The 22235-nt window shown below is 41.5% G+C and overlaps 1 protein-coding gene across 1 annotated transcript in view; it reads right to left on the bottom strand.

Annotated features, from left to right (window-relative positions):
* The window catches only part of TBC1D5 (TBC1 domain family member 5), a 534463-nt gene that overhangs the window by 35581 nt on the left and 476647 nt on the right, over positions 1-22235 (bottom strand). The window contains exon 20 of the mRNA XM_057545046.1: positions 16560-16723. Within this exon, the coding sequence (XP_057401029.1) occupies positions 16560-16723 (164 nt within the window). The remainder of the gene's footprint in view (positions 1-16559; positions 16724-22235) is intronic.

The following is a 22235-nucleotide window of genomic DNA, read 5'->3' as shown; positions in this document are numbered from 1 at the left end:
GAGAAGCAGGGTGACAGGCTCCCAAGACAGCTTTCCAATGTCCCTATGCCAGTTCTGCCCAGAGTGGCTTCACTGTTCTATTCAGAACTAATTCTTACACTGTTTGGGGTCAATTTATTCTACTGTAAGTACAAGCACTTATTTAAAAAAATTTTAACATCTTTATTGGAGTATAATTGCTTTACAATGGTGTGTTAGTTTCTGCTTTATAACAAAGTGAATCAGCTATACATATACATATATCCCCATATGTCCTCTCTCTTGCGTCTCCCTCCCACCCTCCCTATCCCATCCTTCTAGGCGGTCACAAAACACCGAGCTGATTTCCCTGTGCTATGCGATTGCTTCCCCCTAGCTATCTATTTTACATTTGGTAGTGTATATATGTCCATGCCACTCTCTCACTTCGTCCCAGCTTACCCTTCCCCCTCCCGGTGTCCTCAAGTCCATTCTCTACATCTGTGTCTTTATTCCTGTCCTGCCCCTAGGTTCTTCAGAACCATTGTTTTTTTTTTAGATTCCATATATATGTGTTAGCATACGGTATTTGTTTTTCTCTTTCTGACTTACTTCACTCTGTATGACAGACTCTAGGTCCATCCACCTCACTACAAATAACTCAATTTCGTTTCTTTATATGGCTGAGTAATATTCCATTGTATATATGTGCCACATCTTCTTTATCCATTCACCTGTCGATGGACATTTAGGTTGCTTCCAGGTCCTGGCTTTTGTAAATAGAGCTGCAATGAACATTGTGGTACATGACTCTTTTTGAATTATGGTTTTCTCAGGGTATATGCCCAGTAGTGGGACTGCTGGGTCGTATGGTAGTTCTATTTTTAGTTTTTTAAGGAACCTCCATACTGTTCTCCATAGTGGCTGTATCAATTTACATTCCCACCAACAGTGCAAGAGGGTTCCCTTTTCTCCACACCCTCTCCAGCATTTATTGTTTGTAGATTTTTTGATGATGGCCATTCTGACTGGTATGAGGTGATAACCTCATTGTAGTTTTGATTTACATTTCTCTAATGATTAGTGATGTTGAGCATCCTTTCATGTGTTTGTTGGCAATCTGTATATCTTCTTTGGAGAAATGTCTGTTCAGGTCTTCTGCGCATTTTTGGATTGGGTTGTTTGTTTATCTGATATTGAGCTGCATGAGCTGCTTGTATATTTTGGAGATTAATCCTTTGTCACTTGCTTCATTTGCAAATATTTTCTCCCATTCTGAAGGTTGTCTTTTCGTCTTGTTTATGGTTTCCTTTGCTGTGCAAAAGTTTTTAAGTTTCATTAGGTCCCATTTGTTTATTTTTGTTTTTATTTCCATTTCTCTAGGAGGTGGGTCAAAAAGGATCTTGCTGTGATTTATGTCAGAGTGTTCTGCCTATGTTTTCCTCTAAGAGTTTGATAGTGTCTGGCCTTACATTTAGGTCTTTAATCCATTTTGAGTTTATTTTCGTATACAGTGTTAGGGAGTGTTCTAATTTCATTGTTTTACATGTAGCTGTCCAGTTTTCCCAGCACCACTTATTGAAGAGGCTGTCTTTTCTCCATTGTATATTCTTGCCTCCTTTATCAAAGATAAGGTGACCACAGGTGCATGGGTTTATCTCTGGGCTTTCTATACTGTTCCATTGATCTATATTTCTGTTTTTGCACAAGTACTTATTTTAAAGCTCAATATAAATTAATTTTGTTGGGTTATGCATGCTCTCTTCTGCAACTTTCGATAAACAGAGGCTTGTTTAAGTATATCCGAGAATAAAGGATGCTTTTCAAACGTAAATGCAATAAAAAGAAAATGGTAGAACATGTCACTATCTATGGTATTTAAATTCATCCCTGATTTTCTGAAGATATTTTAATAATAATCATAATAAGTAATATCTATTAAATACATTGAGCATTTAGAAATATGCTTTTCTGCCTATTACCATTTCAACATTATGAGCTAATTTAATCTAACTTTGCCTTTCTAGAGGTTGTTTACAAAAAAACAATAAATAGAGTAAATAGAAAAGAATAGTGACAAATAACTGGATCATGTACTATAAATTTTAAAGTAAACTAAATAAACGTACTGTCCTGAAAAAACATACTGGAAATTAAAATAAAATCTTTAACTAGGACAACCTCACACAGGTGTAATCAGTGGAAGAATAAAACCTTACTCGCATAGTTATAAACCTTCTATTTGCAAAAATCCTGTTACTGCTCTTTTAAAAAAATCATCATATGCGTATGGCTTCTATTAGGAACTTCCTAGCCTTTAAAAATTCAAAAGGTATAGAAATGTTAAGCTCAGTTGTTAAGGCAATTGCCCGTCTTTTGAATATTTTAACTGGAAAAAAAAAGGCTCTCTCCTAGAAGGGACTGTGTTTGACAGGCTAACTAAATGGCATTTGTGGGGAAATGTCCCCATCTTTTGGGCTTTTAGGCTATCGCCTTCATGTTGTATTTTTATAATTAGGCAACCTGACCGATCTTTTGTAAACCAGAATGGTTCTCTCCTCCACCATGCCTATTAGCACAGATGTTACTTTATTTATCAAGGGTTTTCCCCTCTCGACTTACACGTGATCAGAGCAACTGATGATACCACCCAGCCAGCACGGAGGCCTCCGGCTGGGCTTCTCATAGAGTTGCTGTCTGGGTAGAACCATCTGCGTGCTTTCCCTTGCTGTTTCTGGCACCAAAGTAGGCGTCTGCACCATGGCTGACCCAGACAGAAGGGCCTCAGCCAACACTGCTTCTCTACGGCAAGGCTAATTGACCTGTGTGAGGAGGAAATGTGCACCCCTGTACCACAATGCTCTGGGCTACTGACCCCCATGATGTCCCATTAGAGACAAACAAAAAATGGTGCCCTACAGAAATCCAAGTTGAGGATCACGCATGGTTTAAGAAGTACTTTAAGTTATAATTGGTAAAAGGAAACCAAGCATTGGAACAGCTTTGATTAACACAAAGATTACCAATTCTGAGATTTATGGAATAAAAAAAAAAAAATGTGAGAAGGAAATACTTCTCTAAATTACTGGTTTATTTACATACCTATCACACTTTAAAATTTTTTGTCCCTTAAAGTAATTTATAAAAACCCCATTTTCACTATATACCAACAACTCTTGCTACTTTTCATATGCGGTTGGTGAACGCCACTGGGAAATGAGGTGACTTTTCAGGTTCTAGAAAAGGCCAGAGGAAAGCCTAATGCATCTGAATCCTTGCACAGCAGAAAAAAACCCTCAACAGCCTTCATTCATTCCTAAACATTTACTGAGTGCCAGACACAATATCTAGCTCAGGAGATACTGTGATAGAGACAAGTGCCTGGAAAAGCCTTATAACTAAATACAAGCAGTTCTCAGACACTGAAAGCAAAGGAAGCAACTGCAGATAACCTAGGACATGCCTCATCTTTAGATGCTGCTTCTGTAGATTAGGGGAGGGACTCCGGAATCTGTAGCTTCAGTAGGACCATAGCTACCTCCTGAAAGTGCTTAAAGCTTCCAGAAGGTGGCAGGGAAGGCTCCATGGGACACGAGGTGCTTGGGCAGAGACTGGAAGGAACTCTAGGAGTCTTAGGGCCACATGAATCATTCTGGTCAGAAGAGACAGTGGAGCAAAGTAGCACAGAGGTGTGAGACAGCGTGCTTGATTTTAGGTACGAAATAGCTGTGCATTCCTGAAAGGCTGGGGATTTGGAGGGAGGCTCTCACCGTAACGCTGGACAGGGTGAGAGTATCAAGGGCCCTGCAGGCGGTGCCTCAAGATTTATCCCAGGGAAGAAGGAGCCCCTGAAGAATTCTGATTGGGACTCAGACATTCACAGCGAGAAAGCTGATGTTACAAATACTAGGGATGTATGTGGCCATTAACAAAATGGACTTATTCTAAAAGTTCTGATTAGCAGGGTACGGTTATTGAACCGAGAACTGAGAACTCCGTTACTGAACTGGGAACAAAAAATTAATACAGAAAGTGTAATCTTTCTACAACTTCCTTTCCCCAACCCAACCATAATCAGAAGCTGCACGTCACACCCAGAGTAAAGTCAGTTCTGTTATGATGCTTGTTTTGAAAATGTGAACTTGTTCCAACGAGATCGATGGATTAGGGAACAACAGAGCACAGTGTGAATCCCATGTTTGCTTATGCACAGTTGCATCCACAAGAAACACTGGGTGAATGCAGAGAACTGCGCGAAGCTGGACCCAGACACGCAGGAATATACAGAATGCATACATGCGCACACCTCACACATCTGCCAGCGACCTGGGTTCACGGTGTGTGTGACAAGCTGCACCCATAACCCAAATCTGTCAGATTCCAAAGAATTCTCCTTCCATTACTTCACTGTAACTCATAAGCTGTGACCTTTCCGATGATGTTCACTGCTCCAACCAAGTAGCAGGTGTTTTTCAAGGTAAAGGGTCATATTTATTGCAGTATTTATTTCATAATCATTTTAACATGTGTCAAGCCAACTAGGTTCCTACTTCATGTGTCACTGATGAAGTTTTTCAATGTTGTTCCCCAATCCCATCTTCCCCGTGAGTCCAGTGGTTTTTAATGATCTTGTACAGCCTGGTGATTTGGGGGAACGTATAAACTGCCTCCAGCAAAACTGACCGTTCCGAAGATGCCTGTTCATTTGAAGATGAATACACTCATGACAATCAAATTGATATATTTTCCCACAGAGGTAACTGTTTGCAGAAAAGCTTCGGTCTGGAGATCACGGCGGCACGTGGCAGGGCTGACTGAACTCTGACTCCGCGCGGGAGGGGCGGGAGCGCTGGTGCCCCCAGTGTTCACTCCGCCTCTTCCTCCGCAAGAGGGTCCTGCAGCCAGGAGCCTCCCCTAAGGGGAGGCCACCCCAATCCAGAGCCGCAGGAAGACATGGTTGGTCTCTCTCCTTTTCCTGCTTCTAACCTGAGGAAGGGCCTGCTCTGAGCAGGGCTAGGCAGAGAGGTGCAAGGAACTGGGGCCGTTGAAGATGCTGATGAGTTTCTAAATCATCAGCTCCAAACCTTGACTGGACATTTGAACAAGCTGGGAAGCTTTTAACAATGACCAGGACCCAAGCCCCAACCAAAAGATTCTGATTCAGTACTTCTGTTACCGGTATTTTTTTAAGCTCTCCAGTTGATTCTGATGTGCAGCCAGGAATGAGAAGGTCTTTGGACTTTTTTGAGCTAATAATTTTCTTTACTATTTGAATCGGTTTGAGTCAGGATTTCCGTTACAGTCAGCTCAAAGTATCCTAAATAATGACGCTTTCTTTGGAATGAAATGCAAGGTCCAGGATTGAAACGGTCTTTACATTTGATCAGTCCATCTCATAAATTTAAATCTCAGTTCCTGGCAAAAGAATCAGGCCCGCTCATTTATTTGAGGGGGAAAGAAAAAAAATCTTGTGCTGACCCAACCTTCAAACCTAATTTGGAGACTTTCATCAAGGGTATCAAAAAGGAGTTTAGTCATAACAGAGCCTACGGATGGGTCAATTTGATTATAGACACTGAGAAAAAACTCAACATTCATTCATCCTGGGCAGTAAATAGCTATTAGTAGTCTAGCTGGATGAGATTAAAATTTGATTGTTGTCTAGGGATGAATTTAAGATTTCTGTAAATGTTAGCATTATTACCTAGTGGTTCCTTGCTGGTTTCATTCTTTCTTTCTTCAATTTCATTTTCCAAAGTACTGTTCTTGATGTTTCACAGAATATGTATCTTTATACCATGACGGATGAGTAAGAGATGCATGTGGAGTATACAAATATGCTCCAGACCCAGAAGACTGCCTAGAGTGTAGACTGAGCACTCCCTGATGCTAAGCGATGTGGCAGCATCTCTCACAGTTTATTCTAGACTGATTGGGGCGTTATTCTGCATGTTGGGACCCCCGCCGACTTCCAGACTGTGCGGACTGTGCGGTGGGGGGTACGTGTGTATGTGGGCTGGTTAATGATATCACTTTGCCAGTTCTTTCCACTTCCCTGTTAGTGGAATCCTTGAGGTATCTGAGGGGACACATGAAAGAACTCAGGTAAGTGTTGCAAACTTTCATGACCTTGTTTACAATTCTGCCTAGGGGTCCAGCATCAGGAGGAGGAGCCCCCAGAGCATTTGGCTTTGAAGGCCAGCGGGGCTTGACTGCAGGAGCTCCACAGGACTGGGGGAAACAGAGACTCCACTCTTGGAAGGCACATACAAGGTCTCATGCCCACTGGGATCCAGGGCTAAAGCAGTTACTTCACAGGAACCTGGGCCAGACCTACATGAGGGTCTCGGAGGGTCTCCTGGGGAGGCGGGGGGCAGCTGTGGCTCAACCTGGGGGCATAAAAATTGGTGGCAGGTATATCAGGGAGTATTCATCTTCGTGGACTCTCGTTGGAGGCTGACATCTTGCTTGGGTCATTAGTTCCAAGACCTGGCTCCACCCAACAGCCTGTAGGCTCCAGTGCTGGGACACCTCAAGCCAAACAACAGGGCGGGAACACAGCCCTACCCATCGGCAGACAGGCTGCCTGCCTAAGTCCTCCTGAACCCACGGCCCCCTCTAAACACACCCCTTGACACGGCCCTGCCCCCAAGAGGGCCAGGAAGCAGCTCCACCCACCAGTGGGCAGGCACTGGCCCCTCCTGCCAGGCAGCCTGCACAAGCCTCTAGAGCAGCCTCACCCACCTGGGGGCAGACACCAGAAACAAGAAAACTGTGCTCCTGCCGCCTGCAGACGGTGTCCACGAATGCAGGCCAGACACTACCCTGGGACCAGCTGGCCCCTGGTCCTTGGGTGATGAAAGGGGAGCGTACTGCTGGGAAACACAGGACGTCCCCGACAGAGGGCCACTTCTGCAAGGTCAAGAAACATAACTAGCCTACTATATACATAAAAATACAAATAGAAACTTAAACAAAATGAAATGACGAAGGAATATGCTCCAGACGAAGGAACGAGGTAAAAGAAGCATTAAAGCAGAACAGTAAGAACATCAAAGGTGAAAAAACAATTGGGAAATATGACCAAGAAAGGCAGGAATCAGAGTCTAGTCAGGGGTCTACGAATAAATGATGGGGGTGGGGGAGGAGTGGCCCCTTTCATAAGTACTTTTCCAGTTGAAACACTTTTCTTTACCCTTTTCTCTCATTTTCAAAGGTAGCCCATAACTTTTTAGAATTTAATATAAAGTTAATTTGTTCATGGCTTACTACAATCATCATGCTTTGAGTTACCACTGTTAAAGTTTCTATCAGCTGACCTAAGTAACTCTGGAACATGCCGTTTTGACTAGAAATGATGAGGCTATGGACAGAACTGTACTAAGTTGGTAACGATTCTGAGGGAAAGGAGGAATGGCTTTGCCATCATCTTAAATAAAAAGGAAGCTTGGGAATTGGACTATATTATCTTCTGGTGATCCATCTAGTCAAGGCTTTGTAAATCCTTCGGCCACACTGTAATGTCAGGACTGAGAGCTGTCTTGGTGGTTATTTTTTTTCACATATTTTAAAAAGTTGCTCGTGACCAACTGTACCTCACAAGCAAACACCTCAGACAAAGGTCAAGCGTATATGAGCAAAGTTTACTAATCTAATCAAATAAAGTTACGACAGTTAATCAGGTGCATTTGTAATGACAGGCATGCTTATTAAGAGGCTTAATAAAGCATGAACAGTGAACTCTGTGTAAATGATTATGTTTATTATTATTTTTATGGTCAAATGAATTTTATTTTTGTTTTTCTTTTCTCATCTTATTATTAGTTATTTGTGTCATTGCTAGCAGGTTTTCCTGGTACCATCCATGTTTTTTTAATCATCACTGCCACAGTATAGAAAGATTCTGAATCTTTCCAACAATGGCAACTCCCTCTTGGGGCCTTTACTAACCTAAAACATGCTTTTAATTTAATTAGGAAAAAAGTCACCTCCTTTGGGTACAGGAGTTGGGGAATGGATACCACCTTTGAGCAGAGAAAGAAACAGCCCCCAGCTCAGGCTTGCTGCTTGGTGAGCCTCGCCCAGGCTGGGCTTAGCGCCCACCTGCCCTCAGTGGGGCTCTCATGAGCGGTGCCCAGGCTGCACTGGTAATGCCTGTCACTCTGCTCCCTCCTCCCCTGCGGGAGGCGTGAGCTTCCCGGTACTCACACCGGTCCATGAATGCCTGACACACGGGCATCTCGGAGCAAAAAACTGGGGGGAAGATAGCAGGGCTGAGGGAAGGAAAAAGGCGCCCAAGCCTCTGACTGACCCTCTGGGTACAGCAGCTCTGGCACGAGGAGCAACCAGAAAGGCGTGACTCGGCCTTAAGGTTTCAAGGCAAGGGGCAGGACGCCTGACAAAGATTCCCCCCCACTGCCAACCCCGCTTTGCTCAGTAGGCCTAGAGTTCCTACGACAGGAGCAAAACCATTCTTTCTGGGAGTAAAGCCCAGTGGATTAAAAATACAGCGTCCTGGAAAAGTGAACATAGGTGTTTCAAAGGATAAATGATGAGATGTTAGGGGTAGAAGACTTAAAAGCAGGACGGCGCTGGGTAGGAGGCGCTGGGGATGCCATTGAGGCAGAAGGAGGAGGACCACCCAACAGCATCCTCAGCTTGGCCTCTGGCCTTGGCTGACTGCCGTCTGCACGGGACAATGGGAAGCCCTCACTTCCTTCCCTGCCACGCACATGTGCACTTCTGGGCACAAATTACTGTCCCTAAGGTAACGTGGCATTAAAAGATGAAATAAATGTCAAGTTTCAAGAAAGGCCATTGGAAGGAAGCAAATGCTATCAATGACACATTTAATTTGGGATCATTCAAACCCACAGGAATTTCTGGCCAGGAATTCTAAATATTTCTAATTGCTTCACTTGAGCTCTCCCCAGACCACTGTCTCTGCCTCTGGGGCAGTGATCAGCGTGGTCTAGTCTGGCATCTTGGCGTTTCATGGAGATTATGGGGCTGAAGACAAATGATGGAGGAAGAGGGCCCAGCATAAGGGGATAAGCGTCTCATTCATCCCCAAAGGGCAACATATTCACTGCCCTAAAAAGGGCATTAAGTCAAGGTTCAGCACTCCACTCCCTGTGGTTCTGTTTTCAGAGGCTCCTCAGCGTTTTTGGTTAAAAATAAACTTATTGATGCATAAAGATGTTAAAAGTTGGTTATAAAACTTTAACGGAAGTTAAATTAATATTGTCATCCTATAAGCTGTCGACAACAGAGCGTTCTTTATGATGTTCCCTCTGATGTTCCCATTTCTTTGCAATGATATTACGTGGTCTGGGTAAGGCAAAAAGAGAGAGAGAGAGAAGAATGGGACACTGCTACAAAAATATGGTCCATCTTCCCTGACCCCGAGCTGACACACTGGCAGAAAGACTTGTTATGTGAGCACGATTCACATGACACCAAATGACAACTAAATATCATGGACCAACTATCTGAGTTCATTTTGGCCTTAAATTAAAATTCCTATCGTGAGACTTAAAAAAGAAGCCAGAAAAACTGATATTTAAATTCATTTTATATCTGTTCATTTCAATAAACTATCTTAAATGGGAATGTATTTTCAATACGACTGTATTTTAATCCAATTATCATTAGTATACTGATTAAATGAGAGATTACAATTATATATTATTTGAAAAAAATCCTGTAATTAGATACACTCTAGATACCAGTTTTCAATTCCATGTGGAAGCCCGTAAAAAATCCATTATAATCAATACTTTCCATATAATATACCTTCTTAGGAAGTATACATCACTGACTGAAGAGAAAAATCATATAGCCAGGAAAATTCTGACCTACTGGGAAGGCCACTGCTCAATTTCTCTCTTCCAACTACCAGTCCAACTCAAGCTGCCTGAAAATCCACAACTAAAACATCACTGATACAACAGAACTGGCTCTTTTCAAACGTAAATGCTTTAGGGAAGGATTAGATGAACCGTTTTGGCAATTAATACTTCAGGGATAACTGGTCCATCAAAGTGTCTGGTCACCCGCTTCTACCACCTTTCCACACCGCCGTGGACTTCTCTAAACCTTTCCCCTGGCTGACTGGGTTTAGAGTGGGCATGGGATTTAATTCTGCCCAACCGATGAGATGGGAGGGAAAGCCTGCTGGGGAACTTCCAAACAGTCTTCTCTAGAAGATGCTGTGTGCGTGTGAAGGGGTAGGGGTGACAGGACACCTGCCGGGTTCTGTGGCAGCCTTCTTGAGAAAAATGACGGAAGCGGGTTGAGGACAAAGCCGACACACTGAGGGGGCCGAATGGAAAGCTGGCGACCCCAGTGCTGAATCGTCCAACTCCACACCTGCCTCTCTCGGGACTCTTGTTATTTTAGATAATAAGCAACAAATTTCCTCATTTGAGATAGTAATTTCTCTTACTCTTACCAAAAGCAACTTGATATAAGCCCAACTATCTTACACTCTGTCAGAGGACGTGAGGGAGGAGAGAACAGCTACGGCAGGCACTGCTGACCGCCTGTTCAATATCCGCCCCCCACCATCTCTCCTAGGAAGTCTCAGGGTCTTCATGAGGGAAAACAATGGCTGCAGTTGGTGGAAGAAGAAATATGTCTGTGGTTCAAGTCTAATCTCTCACATGAAGCTTGTCTGGAGCAATAAAGCCCATGGTGGTCTATCTTTTGGATCCGTATTAGTTACTGTCTTTACTGTTGGATAGCATTAAACCATCTTACGCCTCTCCTGCTGGTGAGTTATATTTTTATTTAGTGTAATTATTACTTAACTTTTGATGTGTTCTCCCCTCCCCAATTTCACTGTAAGCACCTTCACTGGGACTGCTCTCATATGTCTTATATGGATATGTCTTGAATTCCAATTCCTAGAACATGACCTGAGATGATGTAATCAGGTAATGTAGATCAGGTAATGCTCAGGTTGTCTATACTTCCAGAAGTATGAGTCTGCTTTCAAATCTGTTTTCACTCATCTGACACTTTTTGTCATTTTGTTGTGATAAAGGAGAGATCAATGAATACTATAAAAATAAATCCTATCAGTATGACAAAGGCATATGTTCAAACTACTGTAGGACAAAGATGAGTGCGTGTGGGGGTCACAGAGACACAGGGTGGCACCCCCAGTGGTGCTGCGAGCCCGCAGGTGGTGGGTAGCTCATTACACACCCTGTCTTATGCAGGGACTTTCAGCTCAGATAATTTTGATTTCCTGTGGTTTAGAGAGGATTCTGAACCATTTATAAGTTTAGATCTTTGGAGATTGGTATGTAATTATCACAAAGCACAGCATAATGTCTTGCAGTTCATCAGGAATTCAGAAAAGATCGTTTAGTTGGCTAATGTGCTTAAAGATTAGAACTTATTCACCTACACAAATCAATTTTAGAGTCTTTCTCATATTCCCTATCTTCAACCTTAGCAAAGATATTCTTGGAAAACGACTTGGCAACAATCATAGAACATGACTAATGATGCTAAAACAAGTTAAAATTTATTTAGCAGTCAGATGAATGACCAACTAAAATAGATTTCTAGAAAACTAAGTACTGGATATCATTTATATTACCATGCGAAATAAAGCATGAAAACTTAAGTATCAAAATTGCCAATTTCCTCAAGACTAAAAAATCAGAGCTCGATTAAAACCTGGATGGAATTAGGTGAGCCCTAAACACTCTTTTGGGAAACAAAGCAGAGGGAAAATCGTTTTCATGAATAAATACCAATCCTCAAAACAATACTACCACTGATAAAGAAGTAAGGTCAATTCTTAAAACTTCCTACTAGTTTGCTTGCATTTCAGAAAATAATGTCTTTTATAAACACATCGCACAAAGCTTAATTTGTTACCTCTCTATAGTCTTAGCTGAGTTTTGTGTTCTTCTATTATACAACCAGATCGGGGGCATTACCAGGAGTAAATGTGATACACCTTCATTTAAAAAAGGTAGCCTGTGGATTACAGAAAGTCTTTCTATGATCTATAAAAGGCAATAGTGAGAGGAAATAAGTTCTGTGACCTAATACGTGATTCTTGTCCAAAATACGTCATACCTATATTGATGTTGAAAAAAATTGTTTCTCAATGATAAGATTAGACACATTATAAGCAGATTTCAGCACTTTCAGGTTGATAGCGAATTACTAGGTTACCTTTGTTTTAATGTCTGTTTTCAACTGCTATTTCAGCCTTTTGTTAACTGACATCAACCATTTCTTTTAAACCTGGGATACTTTAAAAGATCAGCTGAGTCTTGAAATCTGAAAGGCATCATACCGTTTAAGGCACTAGGGACCCAAAGCAACAGATGTCCTTGCTTCAGTTTCTGGCCACCTGCTGTGTGAGAAACTGGTGATGATGATGATGTGAATGAAAAATTACCTTGAACTTTTCTGAGGACGTGGAAAACCCCTGTATCACACTAGATGGGGCTGGAAATGAAAGCAGTGGGCGCAAGGATGGTCGATGTCTCGTCACAGGCTCTGGTGCCACCGTGACCACTCTGGTGGTCCCATGGGAGAATGAATCTCAGCTCTGGGCCTGAACATTTCCAACTGTGCATTACGCTGTGCAAAGCAACAATCTCAGCTTAAGTCAATAAAGGCTTGTTTCTCACTCAGGCTCCACGTCTATCATGGGCTGGCACGTGGGTTCTGCTCACTGTGCCAGAGGGAAGGAGAGGGCTGTGGAAAGCCCTGCAGTGGCAACACATGCCTGCCACTGCCGTTCCCAACTCACGGGACACAACAGGCCACACAGCTCCGACGGGTCCCAGGGGACGGGGTAGGGGGGTGGGGGCGGGGTGGGGGGTGGTGGTGCAATCCCGTCCAGTGCCCAGAGTGGCGCAGAACTGGAATGATTTGGCAAAGAGCACTGACCACGATACATTATTTCCTAAAATAATAACCTGTAACTTGGAAAACCGTGCGCTTTCTCTTGAAAAGTTCTGTCTACTTACTTCCCACTACTTAGGAAATATACTAAACTTTGAATAAGAGTTGGGCGTTCTGGTTTCTGGGTTCACAGCAGGTCTATGTAGAGAGTCAGACTTAACTCTGTTTCTGTTTTTGCTCAACTTCTCAGTTTTAAGTTACAGTAGCCCCATAAAGAAAAGTAATTAATTAAGAGGACAGAACGCAAATCAGACCCATCTCCGTATGCTTTCTCACTTGTTATTCCTTATTCTGGTTCTTCAGAGGCATGCTCTTTGTACAGGCAGACAGCTCCTCTACTAATTTATTATGCCAATACATCCTATTTTTGTTGAGATGTTTAGTTATTATTTTTAATCTGAGTTACATATGTAATGCTGAAAAGAGTCCAATGGTCCTACGAGGCTTGTTATGAAAAGCAGTTCACACAGCCCCACCCTCTGCTTCCTGCTCTAGCAACCACTTTCAACTCCTTTACACGTGCTTTTTTTCTCACCTTTATAGCTCTAGCTTATATTGCCACCTCTTGATTTTTCTAGAGTATTATTCGCTGATTTTCCAGGAAAGAAGATGAAGATGCAGCTCTGCTGACCACCACCTACCCCCTCCCCTCCCCAAGTAAACGCAGTTCCCCACCCACCTTTCTCAATGGATTTTTATCATGATTAACAGTCAGTAGACTTACATCACAATGTTTAGGTAAATTCCAGGCCTGGCTCAGTGACAGGGTTTATCAATACCTTTCTGTCTTTTCCTATATACTCTTGGTTTTTCTTTGGAGTTTCCTTGTCCTGTGTTTTTTGTTTTCTGTTTTTTTCATTTTTATTGGTGTATAGTTGTCCTGTGTTTTAATGGCTTCATTTTTATAAAGTTATCACTAATTCAAACCTAAACTCACCTGTAGCTGTGTAAATTTCTCGATTTGTCCAAATACACAAGTCATTCTTCCAATTTTGTCTTTTTAGAGAAAACTGTCTGGAACCTTTTGAGCTGCTCCAGTCCGGGCTGGCCGTGGCTCTTTGGATCTGCTAAACAGCATGCTTTGTACACTCCGGGGGTTCCCTGCATTACCCTTCTGAGGAATCCTTTTGTCTCGCCCTGGATGAGCTATTTCCTGTTCTCATGTATTCTTTATCCTCGGTACCTGTCCTCATTCTTGTAGAGCACATCCTCCAGTGGATTCCGAGAATGGGCGCATGTGAATACATTTTTTGAATCTTGAATGTCTGAACGTGGCCCTCACACTTAATTAGCTTAGCTAGGGACTGAATCTAGGCTGGAAGTAATTTCCCCTCAGAACTTTGAAGGAATTTCTCCTCCACTGTCTTACTTCTGGTGTTGCCATGTGAAATTTGTAGCTATTGTAATTCCTCACCCTTTGCTGGAAATCTTTCTTTTTCCCCAACTCTACGTGTTTGTAGGATATCTCTTTGTTCCCAGAGTTCTGAGCTTTTTCGGTGATGTATCTGGGTGTGGGTTTGTTTTTATTCACGTGGGACTTTCTATGAACTTTTTCAATCTGAAAACTCAGGTCTTTCATTAGTGGAAAAACTAACTGAATTATATTTTTGATTATTTCCTTCCTGTCACTTTCTCTGTTCCCTCTTTCTGCAACTCCTGTTTTTTTTAGATTTTGAACCTCCTGGGCTGGTTCTCTAATTTTTTTTTTATTTATTATATTTATTTCTCTTACCTTCCATTTCTGTCTTGTATCCTATTTTCTGGGGAGGTTTCCTCAATTTTATCTTCCAACTATTCTATTGAGTTTTATATTTCAGACGTCTTTTAATTTCTAATAGCTTTTGTTGTTGTTGTTATTCTCTGGATGAATATTTTTTTCTGAAGCATTCTCCTGCAAAGACTTGTTTCTTCCCAGTTGCTTTTTTTCTATTTGTTTCTGCCTGTCTGCAACTATTAGATGCTCTCCTCTAGTATCTGGTGATTCTTGCCTGTCTTGTTCATATAAAATAGTGTGAACTACAAGTTAAGAGAAAGTTCTGTGCTTAGATGGGCCTGTGATGGTTGAGTTCACTGTAAAGTGAACTGGCTGTTTCCCTGGAGAACCCCTAAGGTTTTTTTTATTTGTGACTTCCGCCTAGAGAAAACCCTTCCAATCTCCTGCCTGAAGGGACATACTTACTGGTGTTCTGGGAAGCAAGTGGGGTGAGGCCTGGGGATCTCAATTCAGTATTTAAATATATTCAACACCCTTTTCCAGGAGGGTGGTCTCATACTCGAATATTCCTGATCTCTCTCAGTCCAGAGACATTCTGTTTCACACTTTCCAGAGAATTAAACCTCCAGTCTTCCGCCAGAGTGAGGATGGGAATCTATCCGCTTCTTGAAGAAACTTCTAACCAGTCCTCATGTCTTCAGCTCCACCTTCACCCCGTTTCCAGTTCCTGAGCTTCTAGAGGGTTTTACCATCTCACTCAGGTTGCTTCTTGGTTTTTCCCTACTGCTGGCTTAGAATTCACAGCTTTCTTAGGCCGCTAAGTTAACTTCCACTTAACATCTGCTTTCCAAGTAACAAAAAGCTAGCTGCTATGGTCTCTCCTGTTTCATTATTCCTCGAGAGTTTATCTGAAACGACCTTAACTGTTCTTGGAGTGGAGTTTAGGAGGCAGCAGAGCTAACTGCTTGCATTAAAGCTGCCATTTGCAAATGAAAGTTCCACTCTGCTCTTCTACAAATTAGAGAAGCACGGTTCCTACATGTGGAAAGCGCCCTGAGAGAGTATGTGGTGAACTCTTCCCTTCAGAGGGCAAAGTATGTTGTTTAACTTGCAGGTGAGGAGGCGGAAGCACCAGGAAGCTGAGTGTCATACAGTCACGCAGATAGATACCATGCTGTTATCTGGCCCATGTACCTTAAATAATTATCCCTCAAAGGTTGCAGAGCCCACCCCTCCATCTTAGCACTATTTCAGCAACAGCTAGTCCTTGGCTGTAAGACCTTGCATTTACAGCCTCTTCCAGTGGGCAGATGAATTCTTCATATTAGAGTACTGGGTTGAACTAGCTATAAAGTGTGACTAAGTGTTTTATCTCTTGTGAAGGTGACTTAAAAATTTTTTCAGAAACAACGAGATTTTTTTAAGTATTGTAGTTGATATGCGTTAGCTGTGTCCTTTTGAGTAATGTATACAAAGGATCTTAGACAGCAGCTATCAATACACCATAATTTAAAGGTAATTTGTATAACTTTTAAAAACAATTGGTAAAATAGCTGTTTTTCATTTCCAAGAAATACTTAAAACTGAAAAAACAGCTTGGTTTAAGTGTCTTATTCTATGGTTTGTTATAATGCTATTTGTTAGCATTTTAGAAGACAATACAGGCTTTGACAAAGGTATTTGTAGAGGAAAAAAAGGATGAAGATTTGGGATTCAACTTATTTTAATTGATGCTACTTCCCCTCACCCCCACCCCAGTGTAATATAGATCAGAGCGTTAAAATATTACTAAATTATAATAATAAAAAGATTTCTGATGAAATAGTTCATTTTAGTCCATAAAAATTTTAAGAACTTTTAAAAACTAGGCACGAAGAGAGGCTTTCACAAATGCAGCATTCTAGAGGAAAATGTAGGATACAAAGAAAACCGTCCTTAAAATACTTACGGATTCTTTTCTGCCCATAGTTTTGCTGTGTGAGCGTGAACGGGAGATGTTGCTGAAAAAGGAATCCTTTTTAGTAGCAGATGAAGGTGGGGAGCCAGTGACCTCTCTTCCTCCAGGCAAACTCTCAATGCTTGGAGATGAACGGATGTTTTTAGAGCTTTGCCCTGTAAGAAAAATTAAGTAGCAATAATGAGACACCAGACTCTGAATTTACTGCTTTTAATAAATGATCAATTAGGATACTTCTTTATTCACACCGTCAACATAATGACACTGTGGAGTGTTAAGATGCACACATTTTTGTGTATCAGAATAGCTGCCGATTTTTTAAAACAATGAAGTACTGCTATAGTTTTCTGCGCGCTATTTAAACTACAGTGGTCCAAGTGTGGTACGCATATCAAAAAACGAAAAAAATCCAATTTTCAGAAATCACAGGTGAAATGACTGGATTTTCCCTCACTAATGGAATCATCCTTAATAAGAGAAGCCAGAAACAATTACATGGCACCTTATTAATATATACAAAAAAAACTAAATCCTTCACCAGTTTTTCAAAAGCACCTCTTTCCTTTTCATTAACTGCACAACAGATACACCGCTACCCCCAGGCCATAGTAGAAGCATCTGGAAATGGGACAAGGTGCTGGCTCAAGGGCTACATCCGAGACTGGTCCCCACATCAGCGTGGGTGCATCTGTGACTTCCTGCAGTGCCTTTTTCACTGAGAGGTTCTGGAACCACAAAGCTCCCTCAGACAGGAGCACGGGCTCCAGGAAGGCCTGCTGGGAGGGCAGCATGGCGCAGAAGATAGGTGAACAGAATTGGCTGCGGCCAGACCCACGCAGGTCTCACGTATACGATGGGGACATTACCGGAAGGTCGTTATGAGGATTTAAGGACCTAGCGCAGCACCTGGTGTGCATTGAATTATTCATTCATTCACCCATAGTAACTGAGGGCCTAGTAAGTACCAGGCACTTAGCGGGGCAGGGAGACAGCGGAAACTGAGCCATCTAAACTCCCATCCCTCAAGGCATTCAGTTTCTAGTGAGGGGAGACAGACACATACATTCATAAAATATATATGATTTTAGATGGTAATAAATACTGTGGGGAAAAAGAAAGCAGGAAAGGGGATTGTCAGTGTCTGAGGAAGGTGTGCAGTTTGAAATAGGATGGTCAGGGAAGGCGTCACTGAGAACTGAGGTGTAGGACATTTGGGCAAAAACTTGAAGAAGGTAAAATACCAGCTTTGCAGACAATATGAAGGGACAGCAAGTGCCAAGGCCCCAAGCAGGACCTTGGTGGTTCTGAAGAACAGCAGAGTGGCCAGTGTGGCTAAAGCTAAGAATGGGGGGAGGGGATGAGGCCTGGGGGCATCACATCAGGTGAGGAATTGTAGACAATTTTGAAGACTTTTCCTCTGAGAAGCGAAGCCAGTAGAAGCTGCTAGAGGATTTGAGCAGGAGAGTGACATGATTTGACTTAATTTTAAAAGGATCCCTCTGACTGCTGCATTGGGAATAGTTTAGGGGTGGGAGAGAGCAAAAAAAGAGGGGAAACAATTTTTGTCATTGCAAAAATCCAAGTCAGCAGAACGATCACAGCTTGGTGGTGAGAAGAGGTCAGATTCTATAAAAAACTGATGAGATTTACTGATGAATCCATGAGAGGAATGAGAGCAGTCAAGTTTAACTCCAAATGTTAGATAGTGGTATGAGGTGAGCATCTCTGTGAATACGCTAAAAACCACTGAATGACACACTTAAAAGTAAATTTGATGGCATATGAATTATACCTCAATAAAGCTGTTATTTTTATAAAGTCAGTTTTCACACGTGACTGTCGGTCAGCGACCAGCAGTAAAGGGCCGACCCATTTCCACCTGACGACACAGGGCTCTTCTACTAGGAACTCCGGCCTCAAGGCTTCCTGCTGAGCCTCCAGAGACCTCCGTGAGGTCTGCATCGCAGTCTGATGACACCCCCCTTCTTAGTTCCATCCCCTCCTCTCTTCCTTTCACAGATGTCAGTCCCCAGTAAGCCTTCTGTACTTCTAACTCCGTCTCAGGGTCTGCTTCCTGGAGAATCCAACCTGCAGTGGGTGATGTCAGAGCTGAGCCCTGAGGAGGACACAGGCGGTCTTGAGGTTGGGAAAGGAGGGGCAGCAGAGTCCCAGGCCATAGAAGCATCTGATGTTGACTTCAGGGTCTAGACTGTCTACGCCCCCCTCACCTTCCCTTCTTCCCTCTTCTGCCTCTGTCTCCCACTCACCTGCAGGCTCTAGGTCATAACTTCCCTGGGCTACGCTGCATGGTGACGAGCTCACTGGTAGAGGGTCCTAGAACGCTGGAGCTGAAAAAGACCTCAGGAACCACCTATTTATTTTCTCTTTTTAAAATTATGCCACTAATTCGTAAATACATTTTTACTGTAAACAGACTAAATGTGAAAATTGCCTTTATTAAAAAAAATAACAGATTTATTGAGATATAATTCACATACCATAAAACTCACCTTTCAAAAGTGTATAATTCAGCGGTTTTTAGTATATTCACAGAGATTCTCAACTATCACCATCTAATTTTAGAACATTTTTATCACCCAAAAAAACAAACCTGTGCCCATTAGCAGTTCCTCCCAATATCCCCTGGCTACCACTAATCTACTTTCTGTCTCTATGGCTCTGCCTTTTCTGGACATGTCACATAAAAGGAATTATACAATATGTGGTCTTTTGTGCCTGGCTTCTATCAGTTGGCACAATGTTTTCAAGGTGCATTCATGCTGTAGTCTGTGTCAGTACTTCATTCGTTTTTACTGCCAAATAATACTCTATTGTATGGATAGACCACATTTTGCTTATCCACTCATCAGTTGATGGGCATTTATAGATTGTATCCATTTCTTGGCTATTATTATTATGTTTGTACCACAAACAGTCGTGTATAAAATTTTGTGTGGACCTATGTTTTCATTTCTCTTGGGTCAGTACCTAGGAGTGAAACTGCTGGGTCAATATGGTAAGTCTGTGTTTAACATTTTGAGAAACTGCCCAACTGGGTTTGAAAATAGCTACACCATTTTAACATTTCCATCAGCATCCTATGAGGGTTCCAGTTTCTCCACATCCTTGTCAACACATATTTTTGGCTGTTTTTTATTTTAGTCACCCTAGTGGGTATGAAGTGGTATCTCACTGTGATTTTTATTTGCAATTTACCAATGCAAATGACTAACGATGTTGCGTTCATGTGCTTATTAGACAGTTGTATATCTTCTGTGGAGAAACGCCTATTCAAATCTTTTGCCCATTTTTAACACTGGGTTATTTGTCTTTTTTACGGTTAAGCTGTAAGGATTCTTCATATATTCCATTTCAGATATATGATTTGCAAAGAATTCTCCCATTCTGTGCACTGCCTTTTCACTTTCTTGATGGTATCCTTTGAAACCAAAAAGTTTTTAATTCTGATGAATTTACCTATTTTTTCTTTTGTTTCTTGTGCTGTTGGTATTATATCTAAGAAGACATTGCCTAATTACAAAGATTTACTCCTATATTTTCTTTTAAGAGTGTTATAGTTTTAGCTCTTGCATTTAAGTCTGGTCCATTTTGAGTTAATTTTTGTATATAATTTGAGGAAGTAGTTCCACTTCATTCTTTTTCATGCAGAGATCCAGTTTTCCCAGTACTATTTCTAGAAAAGACTATTATTTCCCCATTGAATGGTCTTGGTACCCTTGTTGAAAATTAACTTACCACAAATGTAAGGGTTTATTTCTATGCTCTCAACTCTATTCCATTTATACATGCCTATCTTTATGACAGTACCACACTGTCTTGATTACTGTAGCTACATAGCAAGTTTTGAAATCAAGGAGTATGAGTTCTCCAATTTTGTCCTTTTTCAAGACTGTTTTTTTGCCTTTAGGGGGATTTTGCATTTCCAGATGAATTTTATGATCACCTTGCCAGTTTCTCCCAAAAAGACACCGGAGATTTTGATGGTGATTGTGATGAATACATAAATCAATTTGGGTAGTACTGCTCTGTTAACAATATAAGACATAAACAAAATACATTTATACTGTATTTTATATTTACCTATGTAGTTACCTTTATCAGTGCTCTTTTTCTTTGTGTGGATCTGAATTCATTTATAGTATCCCTTCATTTCAGCCCGCAGGACTCCATTTATTACGTCTTACGGGGCAGATTTGCTAGCATTAGATTCTATTTTTGTTTATGTGACTGTCTTAATTTCTCCTTTCTTTTTGAACGATAGTTTTACTAGATATAGAATTATTGAATATATCATCCTACTGCCTTCTGGACTCCATGATTTTTTATGACAAGTCAGCTGTTAATCTTATTGAGGTTCCCTAGTATATAGCGAATTGTTTTTCTCTTTCTGCTTTCAAGTTTCTCTCTTTGTTGTTGGCTTTTAGCAGTTTGTCCACGCTGTATCTAGGTGTGGATCTCTTTGAGTTTACCCTGTTTGGAGTTAACGGAGCTTCTTGGATACACAGACTAATGTTTTACATAAAGTTGTGGAATACTTCTGCCAGCACTTCTTCAGATATTCCTTCTGCACCTTTCTCTCTCTTCTCTCCTGGAATTCCCATCATCTGTATGTTGGTATATTTGATGGTATTCTGCAAGTCTTTGAGACTCTGTTCATTTTCTTTCATTGTCTTTCTGCTTTTCAAACCAGATCTCAATTGACATATCTTTAAGTTATGATTCTTTCTTCTGTAAGCTCAAATCTACTGTTGATCCTCTATAATGAAATTTTCATTTGAGTTATTGTATTTCAACTCCAGAATATCTATTTGGTTCTTCAAAAAAAAAAAAAAATCCTGTCACTTTATTGATATTCTCTATTTGGTGAGACACTGGTCTCATACATTCCTGTAGATCTTCAGACACAGTTTGAACTTTTTCAAGATATTTGTAATAGCTGACTTAATAGCTTACTGATCTAGTAAGTCAAGTAAGTGTCTCTGCTTCCTCAGGGGCAGTGTGTATTGATTGCTTTATTCCCTATAATACGGGCCATACTTTCCTGTTTCTTTATATGTCTCAGACTTTTCATTGAAAACCGGCCATTTTAATAAAATAATGTGGCAGCTCTGCAAATTAGATCCCATCCCAACCCCCAGATTTGTTTTTCTTGCTGTTTGTTTTGTTTTTTAGTGACTTCCCTAAACTAATTCTGTAAAGTCTATATTCTTTGCTGTTGTGTGCCCCTGAAGTCTCTGCTCAGTTAGCTTAGTAGTCAGATAAGAGACAGAAATTTCCTTTCCTTAAATGCCTTGAACCAGTCAGTCTCTGAGCCTCTGCTGGGGGCTCTGTATGTGTGTCTTCGGGTGTGCCTTCAGTGCTCAGCAGGCAGTTTACAATTCTGCTCTAGCCTTCATTCTTGTCTATGCAGAGCCTCAAGTTCATCCAGAGTTGACAGATTAAACCCATCTTAAATCTTCCCTGGGCATGTGTATAATCTTGCATGTGTGTGGCCTTCTCGATTCCCAGGAATATATTGGAGCTTTTCAAAACCCCCGATGGACATCTCATTCCTTAGATTTTCCTTTTAAATTTTTTGCTAGCCTCTGATTTGCCTGTTAAGTTTTCAGTTAGCCTCTTGTTTGCTCCATTTCTGCCTTGGGCAGC

The sequence above is a fragment of the Balaenoptera acutorostrata genome, chromosome 4 (genome assembly GCF_949987535.1).
Source record: "Balaenoptera acutorostrata chromosome 4, mBalAcu1.1, whole genome shotgun sequence".
In the NCBI taxonomy this organism is placed as follows: domain Eukaryota; kingdom Metazoa; phylum Chordata; class Mammalia; order Artiodactyla; family Balaenopteridae; genus Balaenoptera; species Balaenoptera acutorostrata.
Note: the sequence above shows the minus strand (reverse complement) of the source record. Positions and strands in the feature narration are given on the sequence as shown.